At 35.4% G+C, this 15,366-nt stretch overlaps 1 protein-coding gene across 1 annotated transcript in view; it reads right to left on the bottom strand.

The window, feature by feature from the left end:
- Positions 1–15,366, bottom strand: part of LOC108709655 (cytosolic arginine sensor for mTORC1 subunit 2) — a 131,177-nt gene that overhangs the window by 69,983 nt on the left and 45,828 nt on the right. The window contains exon 2 of the mRNA XM_018249684.2: positions 3,137–3,207. Coding sequence (XP_018105173.1) covers positions 3,137–3,207 — 71 coding nt within the window. The remainder of the gene's footprint in view (positions 1–3,136; positions 3,208–15,366) is intronic.

Raw genomic sequence — 15,366 nt, 5'->3', positions numbered from 1 at the left:
CACTGGACATTATACTCATTGATTATAACATTTTAAACCAAATGAGTTGTGGATGGAATTCATAAGTCATAAAATATGAATCATAGAAAAAAGTGGGCAATATTAAAGATAAAAGAAATGCGTTACAGAAGACAGAGTGGAAATAGCAAAAACAATGGAGAAAGTGAAAATAATTGAAACAAATCTTTTTAGGAACAAAACGTCTAGCAACGGAACCATCGGTGAAGTTACTAATAGTATAAAAAACACTTAATAATAAAGATCAAAATATAATTCCAACTTTACTTGTCAATATTTCAATGTACTGTCAATATTTTTATGACACTGCAACAGACACATTACAAGCAACCGATGAATCAAAGGACTAACCAAATGATGTAACGAGACTGGGCAACAGATTAGAACAGGTCATTTTAAATTCAAATTTCAAAGGAGACTAGAAATAATGAACAATTGAAACATTCTTCATATATTACAAAAAAAGTAACATTATGCTTACGCTTTTGCAACAAAGACTAGAGCCATACACTAAAGAATTGCCAGACATATAAGGAAAATATACTATTGCTGATGCAGGATGAATAATCAATATAGCCAAGGTATACAAGTAAGATGGCAACATCTGCTTCACTGACTACAACAAAGATTTTTATTGTGTTGATGATGCATTTAGATATTGATTTGGAATGGTAGAAAATCCCATTGATGCAGACCTCATTCTCAATCAATGTTCATGACTCAGATGACCATATTAGCCAAATTTGGCCCACCACTTGAGTCGCTACAAATCTTTCAAAACAAGCAGATCTAACTAAATATGGTAGCTTTAGTGCTAACTGCTAATAACACCCCCCCCCACACACACCCAATATTTTCTGTAACAGTGAAATTACTGGTTATAAATTTACACTATATCGAACTATATCGTACAGGGGGCACAGGGAACAGGGGGCCCGGACTGTGGGGTATGCTTCCTCTATAGCTAATAAAAAACTCCCTCCTCCTCAGCCTCTCTTTTACCGGAAGGGAGGGGATGCAAGTCAGGGCAGGATGTGGGCGGAGTTGGGGTGTGGCACCGGCAGGGTATTGGGCTTGAAGTGGTAGGGGTGGGAAGTGGGTGGAAGGATGGGGATAGGAGTGCGCCGGGCACCTCTGAAGATTTTTGCAGGGGGGGGGGCCTGGCACGCTCTAGTTACGCCACTGACTGTACTGCTAATGAATAAATGTGTATGCATGTATGCTATGTCCACAGTAATACATATTGTTGTACATATCAATCTGATTACTCTTTCAATGCTAATTTTAGATGAAATTAGTCAATCCCACTCTTACATCATTAGTAATTTAACAGCAGTGCCTGCATTTTAGCAAAATGAATTGCTCAATCTGAAAGGTACTGATGATCTCCCACTGCTTGGTAAAAATTAAGGAGGAATGTAATCAGAAGTCTGGTAAAGCTTAATTATTTTCTGGGTTTATAAAGTATTTAAACACTTATGTCCATGCCTGTAATTACTTTTAACACATTAGCGTCCGTATGTTTAATATCTAAAAGCATTTCGAACCAGGTATTTGTTCATTATGCATTATAATAGTTGTATTGGGATTTTTGTGGGGTAGTTACTGTGAAACATATTAAAATGTGAATATATATAGGTTCAAAGTGTATTAGTTATAGCAGAGATGTGGGAATCTATAATCTAGAAAACAATAGCCAGAAAGCTTTTAATTATGGTAAGGCCATCTCCCACAGAGTCTATTTTAACCATATAATTCTAATTATTTTTAATGATTTTCTTTTTCTCTTTAATTAAAATACAATACCTTGTACTTGATGCAAACTAACATAATTCATATTAGTAGTTTTTTAATGTTAAAATGTTTTTAGAAGACTTAAGGCATGGTGATCCAAATTATGGAAAAAAACCTCTTATTAGAAAACCCCAGGTTCCAAGTATCCCGATAATAGATCCTACACCTCCATCAATTTTTTTAACTTCTGGGTTTTCCCACAGGACTGGGACAGAACAATGTTAAGACTGTGCTACAAGTAAGACACTAGTATTTGAAATCCATAGAGCTCTCGCAACAAATAACTTCTAAAGAAAAAATTAAATCCCTTAAAGAGTTCTCGCAAACTGGCTTTAGAAAGAAGACCAAAGCAAGTCCATCTGAATAGTCTATCGTGTTTTACATTTGTACTTTGACCATCTTACATTAGGACCATTATTTTAAAAATTTCCAAGATTTTAAAAGCACAGACTTTAAATATATGACAGGAGAGAAAACTGCAGAACAGCTACAACAACACTATCATAAATAAAGAGGAAACTTAATTAAATTCACCCATCTGTGTAAATATTAATAAACTTTATGTTGGCTGGATTACAAAATCCCTTTCGCTACAAGCTTGGTGAATTATTTATAAGACAACTTTATTTGGGGTTGTGCTCCCTCCTCCATCAGACTTCTCCCTAATGTTTCTACAGAAAGCAGCCAGTAATAATTGGTTTAGGGGTAGAATGTGTTGTTGAGACCATGTTTATACCAATTATATGAGCTTCACTAAGAAGAATTTCAGTTGATATACTTAAGAAGCAAGTCCTAATAGATGCAGTCAGTGTGTGGTCAGAGGCCCCTTTGCCACCATAAATGTTTTAAGATTAATATCTGCCAAGACCAAGATGAAGCCATTTCCTCTATTCTTGAAAGTTCTTCGTAAAACAGTGAAAATATTTTAAGTTTGCTGGGGAGAGGCAATTCAACCAGTTTTCAGTATTAGTTCAATAACAGCATATACATGCACTCGGGTACGGTTTGCAAAATATATTCAAGCTAAAGTTTCTAATCACCCACAATATGCTCTTATTTTACTGAACCTGGTTCAGTTTTAATACAATCTGGTAAATTTTCTGTTCTGTTTTTAATGATTCCATAGGTATTTCCAATCTTGTTGCATTACTATACTTTTTAGACTAAGCTTGGTACTGCACAGTAGGAATTCTGTTAATTCTTACTGTTTTGATTCTGTTTTTCTCATAATCCGTATAGGAATATATTTTATCATAGCATTGTAATGGAAGTGGTCCAAATATTTGGACTGGAACAAAAAAAAAAAAAATATTCAGGAACTTACCTAAAAACCCCTCTTCATCCACAATAATGGTATAGTCCTCCGGTGTTTCTGTGAGACTGAAAAACTTGCACCTGCAAATTAAAGAGACACCTCTGTAAACCATCATTGTTTATCACAGATAAACTTTGGACAACTTTTTTCATGCAGTAGTGTAAATATCCAAAGAATGAACTTATTTACAGGCTAGATTATTTAAAATGATCAAGTCATAAAATTAAGACCCCTTGAGCAAACAGGGTACAATAAATCCCCCAATGAGTAGGACAGACCTCCAGTTAAATGGCCTAGAGGAAAAGTAGTATGGTAAGAATAATGTAATTCAATACATCTTTCAGCATGCTACATATAAAAGTAGTTTAAATTTTATAAATTGATTTAGTGCTTCTCATGTCTTGTGTGACTACTTTTAAAGGAGTTGCTCACCTTCCAACACTTTTTTCAGTTCCGTTGTTCACCAGAAATAAAGATTATATTTTATATTTTCTATTCTATTTTCTATTAGGGACTGTTTTTCAAATATTGAAATTTTCATTTTTCATTGTCTTCTGTCTTTTTAAAGGGGGGGGGGAGTCACCAACTCTGTTAACTGTTCTAAATTGATACATTAAAAAGAATATTTTTAATCCTATTTTATCACATTAGTCAAGCAAAATGAACTTTAATTACACTGTATAGATTGAGTCGGAATTGTTTGCTCCGCCTCTATGCCTAAGGCATAGAAGAGGGGCAGACAATATTCGATTGACAGCTGAGTTTTTTAAATGAGCTTACAACAGCTATGAATGCTTTAAAGGCATTGTTCAGTGTAAAAATAAAAACTGGGTAAATAGATCTGTAGGCTGTGCAAAATTAAAAATGTTTCTAATATATTTAGTTAGCCAAAAATGTAATGTATAAAGGCTGGAGTGATTTGATGTATAACATGTCAGTCAAAACACTACTTCCTGCTTTTCAGCTCTCTTGGTTTACACTGACTGGTTACCCTGGCTACCAGGCAGTAACCAATCAGAGACTTGAGGGGGGGCCACACGGGTCATATCTGTTGCTTTTGAATCTGAGCTGAATGCTGAGGATCAATTACAAACTCACTGAACAGAAATGTACCATGTGGCCCCCCTTCAAGTCGCTGACTAGCTCAGAGTTATAGAGCTGAAAAGCAGGAAGTTGGATTCTGGCTGTTTTATTAGACATCTGTTCACTCCAGCCTTTATACATTACATTTTTGGCTAACTAACTATATTAGAAACATTTTTTATTTTGCACAGCCTATCTATCTACACAGTTTTTATTTTCACACTGAACTATTCCTTTAATAAAAAATAGAAATTGGATTTCATGCTTAATTTGAAAAGGACTTTTATTATACAGATTTTTGTGTCTGGGTGACACATTACATTTCTTATTTTGGCCCTACTGAGCAGAATCTTTTTTTTTTATTAATGGCAGCTGTTATAATTGATACAATATTTGCTAATATAATAACAGATGTTGCTAAGAAGTGCATCAACTATATGTAGCAAATTGCAACAGTTTAGGATCATTTACACCTGAATTACTGAGCTGCCAGACTGAAACAACAGAGACAGAAATTTCAATTTTGGAAAAATTGATAATTTAACCTAATTAACCTAATTTTGGAAAAACAATCACAGATAAAAGATGGAGAGCAACTGGAAAAAAAAAAGTCTATTTATGGTGAACAATCTGAAAACAGCTGAATTGAAAAAAGTGTTTGGAAGGTGAACAATCCCTTTACAACCAACTGTAAAATACAGTGGTATTTTATCTGTTAACTGCTATGTAACCTGTGCCTTTGCTTCTTTTTTCTTTGAATGCTTGAATGGCTGCCCCCATGCCTACACAGCAGCTTATATAAACTTCAGTAGTCTTTCTGAAGCAACCACACAACTTTTACTACATCATATTTCTATTACTTTGATATAGTTTCAGTTTTTGGCGTTACCATTCCTTTAACAAACATATATTTGTCTAATTAGGTCTAACTTTGGATGAGAAAAATCACCATTTACGTGACTGGTGTGGAAATACTACTAAATAGTGGTTTACTATATTACAAAATCACGTTGCACTTTACTTATATATGGGGATTTTGCAATTTAAAGGGGCACTATTAATAAAACAAGTAAAGAAAGGTAACAATATCACCCTCTACATCATATTAAAAGTTAGTATAAAGGTGAACAAACAACTGCCTCCAGCTTAGACTCCAACTCCATGTGCTAGTGGGTTCTGAGACACAAGAAGGAGAAATAGGCAAAGCACTGTGGGCATTCAATTTACTTTCAATATGTAAAATTTTACATTCCCTATAAATTGTCACCATCTTCATTTACAAATTTACAGGATGTACACTGAGTTTTAACTGAACAAAAATGTCTATCAAGTAAAGGTTGAGTGTAAGCTGGCTTTCCCCCAGCATTCACAGATAGCATGTCATTGATGCTGCTGGAATTTCATTGATCAGCAACTAACATGTTACAGTTAGTCACGTTACGAAGGACACGGAACACTTTACTGAGATGTTTATCAACGTTCTGGTAAGTGTGGTACACCACATATTTCAAATAAATGTCATACACAGCAACAGAGTCAGCCCTTTTTCTTTACACTATACAGCAACCAGGATGGCATCCACAACAAAACCACACAATTCCACAAATAGTTTGTGCTTTACTAAAAATAAATATTTTCCCTTAGAAATGAAAAATAAAAAGAATGCATGAAATTTCTTTACTGGATCTAATAAATGACTGAAATTGAAAAATACAAATGCAAAGCAAGCTATGTAACACACAGAACTAGCCCTGGATTACTGTAATGTGTTTTATACTGCAAGAACAGATATATTAATCATGAAACCAAAGATTCTGAATATATTATAAATATCTTGATACACATTTTTCCCAAAGAATGCGTTCTTGGGAAGCACAATGTATTATTCAACATTTTACAGGCCTTATTTATAAGGACAGAAGTACAGTTTTGGCATCCACTGGACCTCCTTCTTTTCTTCTACTAAAATATGCAAAAGAAAGGGAAATACCCATATGTCACTCAAAGACAGGTGCTATGTTCTAAGAGTGCAGAGAGCTGAGATTGTCATTCCCACAAAGCACCTCTCTTTCCTGTTTTTTTACACTTTGCAAATTATCCCACCCATAATAAATATCTGAGTATTAAGATACAGTAGATAAAGAGTTAAAATCAAATCACAAATGAACCTGGTAATAACAACATGGTCTGTAGTTTATTTTAAAGCTGGACATACACAGACTCAAGTTGCCTAGTGACTTGAATTGAAACTGAATTGGAAAAAAATATGGGACTTAACAGCACTGAAAGCACATGACCAGGCAAAATTACCTGAGATGGCTGCCTACACATCAATATTACAACTAAATAAAATACACTTGCGGGTTCAGGAATGAAATTTTATATGGTACAGTGAATTATTTGTAAACTGTGTAATTTAGAACTAAATCATAAAAATCATGAAAGAATCCCTCTTAATGAAAGATAATATCCATTTACTTTTGTTGATTGGCTTTCCACCTGAGTTTCAGCTATAACTGTATAAACACAGCAGCCTTTCAATTTCCCCTCATTCTTGTTTGCACGTTTTAAACTATTCTCATTGGTCTTTATTTATATGAATCAAATTGGATACAATAGTTGTCTATGTTCATACTGTGCAGAAGAATTAGAGCTTCTACTGAGTGATAAAGCGAAGGTTCTTTGTTTTTAGCAAACAGAGAAAGCATCTTTACATCACAATGTATGCATGTAGCACTGGAGATGCTGACATATAGCATGATATATCCAGAGCTGTGTGTTTACACTTTCAGCATCCCTTCCTCCCTTGCCTGCTAACAGTGATTTATTGCTGGCAAACATATGTCTTGCCTTTTTTTTGGCGGCTCCACATAATGTAGATCACATGTATTATCAGATCAGCAAAACCTTGCTCAAGTGATACAGCTGTAAAGCTCAAAACACAGTCCGTACTCTCTTCCACATCCCCCCCCCCAATCCCAATACATTTAACAAAGACACTGGAAATAATAATTGAAAAGCATGGAGCAACACTATGCATTAAGCACTTAATGTAAATCTTCGGTATTTAAATTATTTTAACAAAAGTCTATTAAAGCTTATTGAATTTGATAATGCACATGGGTTCGTATGAGGGGATGGAAGTAAAAACATATATATATATATATATATACTGTATGTATATATATATATATATATATATATATATATATATATATATATATATATATATATATATATATATATATATGTTTTTACTTCCACAGTATATATATATATATATATATACACTGTATGTATATATATATATATATATATATATATATATATATATATATATATATATATATAGATATAGATATAGATATAGATATACATATATAGATATAGGATAGCTTAAGATTCTTTAATGGCAAACTGATGTTGCTGATCTTGAAAATAACAGTCTGGCATCTGATATTCTATACTTTCTAAAGGCTAAGTAAACAAAAACTGAACTACAAAAAATGTGTTCATTATATACAGTGTAAACTCTACAATATATTTTAAATTAAAACCTGCAATCTTAAAGGCAAAGTGAACTCTGCAAGTCTCTTGCATAAAATAGCCCATATGCGAAACACTGCTTAATACAAAAACATTTTTTTTAAAAAAACATACATTTCTAGTTGTATGTGCCATTGGATAGACCTAAAAAGAAAAGCTGCCATTCTAACAAGTAAGGGCCACCCGTTGACTCATACAATTCACTGTGCTCACAGACTAACCAAGGTCACATATACATGCTAGGTTACATCAGCCAATGAAAAAAAAAGTTTTTGTGTCAGATGATCTCTGAGGGAGCACACAAGACACGAATTGATGGCTCATATAAAAAGGCAATATTTACTATATGTATTCATCTAAAATAAAAATAATTCTTGAATAGGTCACTTATAGTTAAAATTATCAGCTGGGTATGTATTCATTCTGAAGATATAGTTTTCCTTTAAATACACCGTAAGTGGCTAGGGTCAATAATGTTAACTGTACGTTGCTGTTGGATTTTTTCAGTAAACATCCTGGCGACAAAACACAGTTACGTTTCAACTGGTGTTTACTGTAAATATCTCTAAGGGAAAGGCTATTGCCAAAAAGCTCTCCTGCCCTAAAGTTTTTATTGGCATTCACACAAATAAAAAGACACCCTTAAAGGTCAATCAACCACCTTATTAGTTAGAATGTGGAAGTGAGCTTTCTTGTTATACACATACTCTTGTGTAATACAAACAATAGCAACTGGTCTTTGGCAGAATCCTCAGAAAAGTCGCAAATGCAAAACACAGACAAAATGTCACTTGCTAGACAGCCTCACGCGGAAGCAAAGTGTAGAAATTGCTTGACGTTCAGAAACTGGCCACCGCAACTATGCTGCTGAACACACAATGCACATAACATAATAAAAGTCATAAGTTTGCTGTATATATAGCATCCCATGACATTCTACTGGCTGCTAGACCTGGTTCAAACTTTGCAATGTTTATTACATTAACCCCCCCATTGAGTGTAACCAAGCATCAATGTATAAGTAATATTTTTCAGGTCACTCTCAGGTTTTACATAACATTCTTGGGAACTTTAATTATTTTATATAAATGCTAGAACAAATTGCAGTGACTGATAGTAGCTAGAGTAAATAGATAGTTTACAAGCTACATTATTTTACCCCAAAATATGCATAACAAAAGCAAACACATAGTGTGCATATTTGCAAGTATACATTAAAGTGTAATTAAACATTGTGCTTGACCCTGAAGATCCATTCTACACATACTGTACAAGATCAGCATACATAAGTCCGTGACACTTTACTTTAGTCCTATGATTAATTTTTTTGTTTTTTTTGCAAAGAATTGCCTTTTGAGCTGTGAGTCCTTCCAAGAGACTTGCTTATCTTAAATAGTTAAATTGTATCTTTGTGTATCTTAAATTGTTACAAATGTATCGAAGTGCAGCTGCAAATTGTTCTGGGCTTTATCTGCCAAAAAGTCTATTATTTTAATTAAGTTTCAGAAACTTTGTATCATTTTCTGGTGTCAGTTCAGGAGATCAAAGAGAAATTCAGGAGTTTTTAATAAAAATCTGGGACTGCGGAACCAATGTATTGACGTTGTAATGCATATAATGACTAATGGTAGAAATGCATGTGTGTCATAATTAATGGATATATACTGTAACGCAATACTTATGTCTAAAAAACTCCGAAATAAAAATGTTTTAAAAAAAAAAATCTGGGACTGCGGGCTGAGCTGTCAAAATCGGGACCATAGAAAACTGGAAAGTTGGGTGGTATGATTCATGTACGTGACTTACAAGCAAATAATGTAAAACAAATATTACTGATAAGAGCACTCAGATATGCTTCACAGGTTATTAGGAGAAGAGAACTCTGAATAAGACACAAGTGAGTCAGGCTACATTATTGCATTAATGGAAATGCCTGTTTCAGCAGTTTAGTTAATAAACACCTCAGTGATATTCACTTAACTGATCCTTGCTCGTTCATGGGCTGACCCCTGAGAACCTTAAGGTCTACGCTCTTGCAGACTCATCACTAGTCTGTCATGATAATGGAGAATGTATTAGTGGTATTACTTCATGAGTACTTTTCATTTGTGTTAATTAGCAGCTCAGAAATTTTCAACTAGCAATTAGAGGGATGCCATTTTCAGTTGTGCCCTACACTAATACGGAGTGGTCAATAAAATGGTCTGGCAGAAAAAGAATCAATAGAATAAAATTGCTTATAAGTGAGGCTACCATTACTGGCCTGGAAAACTATTCAGAATAAATTGGCAAAAGCAGAGTTACCACTTGTGATTATTTGATGGCATTATATTATCATAGTTAACACAGAACTATTCTCTTGGTCAGGCAACCTGACCCATTTAGCCACCTTTTGAGGTTCTTCATGAATACTAAGCAACAGGATGTTGAAAGGAGCCGGCATCTTTCATCAGTCTCTGTGACTAGTTAATTACCTAGAGCTGCCATGAGATGAAAACATATTACAGTGTTATTCAGACTATTTAGCAGTCAGCATATTAGAATTGCTAGCCAAGGAGCAATTTTTTAAAGCAGTTTCATTTTTTGAATCTTTTTTTCTGAGACAGAAATGATCATCCTTTTCCTTTCTTATGTATTAAAGAACCATTTTGCCTTATGACATTAATGAAATGGAGATCTTACAAACACAATGTTTTTGTGATCCTTTGATGTTCACTCCTTTTTGTGAGATTAGGGCTACATGCTAGGCTGACAGCTAGGGGACATAGCAGTTGAGTTTAGGTAGGAGCTTAGGCATATCCCTGCGAATTGTAAGACAGCAGCATTCTACCTTCAGCTACATAGACATGGGTTCCCCTAATTCATATCTCCTTGAAGTGAAATAGTCTAAGTTGGGCTATATTCTTGTATCTGATGTAGGCAGAAGATACCCATGGATTGTGGGAGGTGCAATCATTAACAGAACAATTATTGAGAATTTGAAATCTTCTAGACCATCAATGAGCCAGTTTCTTAATACATCCATAAGATAGCTGCCTAGTTACTAGAAAGCCAGTCTTCTAAGGTGAACTTGGTCATTCATTACAGCCTGAGCAAAGACATAAAGCACGTGTTTTTTTTTTTATTGCTTTTCTTTTGCTTTCAATGTACACTTCAAAGCTGTACTCTTAGCCACTTCACAAGGACTGCAAGAAAACAAATGTATTGAGAGATAAAATAAGATAGAGATCATCCATATACGTTAAAGGAGGCTGTGGAAGAAATTAAAAATAACGTATGCAGACACTGTTCTACACAGCCTGTCATTGTGCAGATAAATACTGAAAATACAGTAAATGACACAAAAGTAAAGTTGTCTGTGCATTTTTATTGGACACTGAAAAGAGATCCAGGAAATGAAATTCAAACATTGTTGTTATTCATGCAGTTAGAGGATTAAAAACACACAGTGCCAGATTGCGCGTCAGTAATTTTCTACAGATCAAACAAATCAGGTAAAGTAATATTTTCCGAAATTAAATCATTGCATTCAAATGGGGGATTAAAACACAGCATCATATGAGCTAGTAAAATGCAGCCCACACAAAGCTGTAGTTTACAGAGCTGCCCAATAATGCATTTCCTTCAGGGCCGGAACTAGGGGTAGGCACAAGAGGCACGTGCCTTGGGCGCACCCCTAGTCCGACAACTGTTACCACATTGAAAAGTGGGTGCGCTGAGAAGTCGAAGTGCTTTGCGCATGATTACGCACGCGCGCCCTCGATTGCGCACTGTTACGCACAATTACGCACGCGCGCCCTCGGTTGCGCACACTTACGCACAATTACGCACGCGCGCCCTCGGTTACGCACAATTACGCACGCGCGCCCTCGGTTGTGCACGGTTGCGCACAGCTGCGGTGGGGACTTAAATTGCTAACGGCCGGCTGGGTTGCCTGGCAACTGCCAGACCTTGCCCTGCTCTGATTTACTTAGGAAAGTCAAACCCAAGTAGACTTTAAATTACTGATCACTGAAAGGCTTGTTCCAGGTTAGAACAGAGAAGGCTTTTGCCCTGTGCCAGTAACTACAGTGTCAACTGAAGACCTTCAGAGGTGGAATGGAATACAGGGAGGAATGCAGATTGTGTGTTTTGATGAAATATCCCTTGACTGTCAGTACTCCACTCTTTAACAAAGTTATTGTAATGGCCAAACAAGCCTGACAAGTTTTGTGCCTAAAATGGTGGCAAATACTCTATGAGTAAGTGCCCCCAGTAACATTACTAGTAGTTCACTCTAACCTGGATTCCCCCAACTCTGATCACAACTCTGGAGGGCCCTGGTGCAATTGCACCCGCCACAACCCCAGTAGTTCAGCCTCTGTGTGCCCCATTTTATGTCAAGAAATACCTCTGACTTTTTTCTTATGAATGTACATATATATTTTTTTTATAAATATATATTTTTGATGAGATATGCCTATACTTTACTCTTTACCCATTCCTTTTATCCTTTGCTGCTATAGTGCATCCAGGCTCTCAGTTTATCAGATTATTGTATTTAAATCAGTTTCCTTTTTGTGTTTTTTTTTTTTTAATCTGCATTATTCTGTAGTTTGATCCTTGATTTATGGAAAGTCCATATTTTGAGACAGGGACCCCTGCCTTCTACATATCCTGGGTGCCCTCCTGTCCACTTTAAGCCCTGGCTTTTTTTTTTTTTGGAGCTTGCAAATAAGAGTTGTAGTTCAGTAACAACTCACTGATGACAAAGTCACCTGTGCCCAAACACATGCCATGAAAACATGGATGATATTACTCTGCCACATATATTAAGGACCAAAAATGAGTGTCAGTTGAGAGCAACTGATTTATGAAGCGCTAAGTACTAAATCAGCTTGTGAGGCTGTAAGGTGATAACGAAGGTCGTTGATAAACAGACAACCAATTTATTGCAGAGGGCTGATTGAACCCTAATGATTAGTGAGGCAAGATATCTGCACCTTTGCAGTGCATGTATCACGTTGCTTTCAACACAACATTTTCATAATGGGTACAAAGCTGGTAATAGTGAAGATACAAGAACAGATTACCCTATGACACTTTGAAAAATTAAAGTTTTAAAAAGAAAATAAAACCTTTGTTCATAAATTTGTATGTATGTAATCCTTTAAATGGATAGTATACACAAGCTCAATGAACAGGGCTTTTGCTGAACATATTTTATGCCTGTTGTTTTAATTAAGAAATATCTATATTTTATGGCACTAGAGGAGAGAATGGAACCAGCTTTACCTCAGCAAATCCTAGTCCCAGCAAGAGGCAAAGTATCTAATAAAACTAGTTACCAGTTCACAAAGGTTGTCGTTGGACAGGGAGGGGTTGTATTTATTGTGATTTTTATTACTAAAGGAGCGTTTAGATATATACTGTCCCTTTAAATGTCTGAAGTGCTGGCATAACTATACCATCTTGCCTATGCAGTAGATGCTTACCAACATTAGGAAAACCTTTAGTGCCCATAGCAACCGATCAGATATGCTTTGCTAAATGCTTCCTATGGCAAATTATTAATAACCACCACTTTATATAAATAGGCATTATTGTTTCCTGGTGTTATTGGTCTTCCCCACTGTGTCATTAACAAGACACATAAGACTGCATCCATCACTGAGCACTCGAAAACAAAGAAAGGCAACATTTATACAGACTAACACACTGATTCTGTTTGACAACTCATGGGCAGACCGTATACAGTATTTGTACTCAGTAGAATCAACAGAAATATAATATATATAATTGTTTGAGGGGAAAAAAGCTGCCAAGATTTTTTTTTTTTCTTTTAGGAAAAATTGGACTGAAAACTTAAACAACAGAACTGGGAAATATATTAAATTGGCAAACTGCAAAATACTGTGATTTGGGACACCAAAACATGACAGAAACAAAATAATACAATTTGCTTTGCTTTCTCATAACCATACGGGCTCTCATCAGTAATTCTGAAAATCAGGCCAAAATCAGCACAGCTAATAGTATAATTCTACTGTGCATTACGTCAACCAGAAATGTCACATATTTGTCACCTTGTGTGTTAAATACCCTATTTTTTTTAAACTGAGAAACAGTGGAACATACTGCAGCTCTTTATAGATACGCTGCTGCCTCCTTATACTGCCCCCTTTTTAACAGGGGAGGGAGGACTTGAAAATGGTAAGGACATGAAAGAAATACTTTCCTAAAAGATCACACACATCAGTGATTTGAAGGTGAAAGAAAACATGCATTTGTGAGGTGCTGATGATTCGCTGCTTTAAGTGATCACAAGAAATTAAATTGTGTTTGGAGTATCCCTGTCAACTTAAGAAACAGATAATTTAGACCATAATTAGTGACCTAATTAAGATTCTAGTCACATCACTATCAATACTTCCTTACAATAGGCAGACTGTTTTTCCAACAGCAGTCAATAGTCAAAAGTGTTGCTACTGCAGTTCATATTATCACCCATCACCCAGACAGTTGTTCAAAATTAATAGACACATCTATGTAGACAAAATGCACCAGAACTAATTTTTCCAGTAACTTCAATAGCCACTCATGTATTTAATTGGCACAACAACTAGAATCAAGCAAACGTCTTAACCAGAACTTTTTGCAAAACAGGAGCTCCTGTTTCAAATGCACAACAGTAGGGTGCCCAATTAAAACCACAGGCCACAGGTTTCCCTGGCAACAAATCACTATGCAAATCTTCTCCTTTTTCATGCAAATATGCATCTTTTATATATTCAGATACAAATTCAATTTATGGCACCAAGTCAATGATATTACTTTCTGTGCAATGCTTATGTTTTGCAGTTACCGTACTGAGATAATAATGAGCTGTAACAACACATTTCCAACAGATAAAACAGGGTGATGTATCTTTCTGCGCCATTTGGAAGGAGGCATTACAGTTAATATGGCTTTTAAGGAGAAATTTCATTTGACCTTTCTATGAACTGCCATCTTAAAATGTAAACAAGTGCATGTTAGAGACATAATTCATGATTTGGAATAAGACAGGGCTAATTCTAGAGTGATATTTTAGCAAAAATGCATTATTCAGTTAAATCTGAAATACATTACAATAAATGAGTCACTTGATTTCAAATAAATGAACACTGATACAGTGCTAAGAAATGGTGCCCAATCACACAGCCCCAGCCAAAATACACATTTTTCCATTTGACACATGGCATAATAGGCCCATAAGCTGCCATAATGTTTACATTTGCACTCCAACCAGTTAAGCATTGCTCTTTCTTCCTTTAAGCCCCCTATCTGTAAATATTGTAGTTAAAGGAGATGAGATTGTCATCTTTTCTAGCCACTGACAACTAGGAAACACAATACAGCTACTGTCCCAAACCTTTTCAGATTTTTAAATTTGGAGTACATACCATTCAGAGGTATTGGGGTCACAGAAAAGTGATGAGATTAGTCTATAGCCTGCAATTATGGTTCACAGACACATGGCCAAAAGGTCCCAAGAGCCACAGCCACAAAGTTCAGGTCACTTAAACAACAATGGAATGTAGATTAGTGAATATAAGTGCACAACATGTCCCCAAAAATGTTATTAAAAG

This window comes from Xenopus laevis, chromosome 2S (genome assembly GCF_017654675.1).
Source record: "Xenopus laevis strain J_2021 chromosome 2S, Xenopus_laevis_v10.1, whole genome shotgun sequence".
Lineage (NCBI taxonomy): Eukaryota > Metazoa > Chordata > Amphibia > Anura > Pipidae > Xenopus > Xenopus laevis.
Note: the sequence above shows the minus strand (reverse complement) of the source record. Positions and strands in the feature narration are given on the sequence as shown.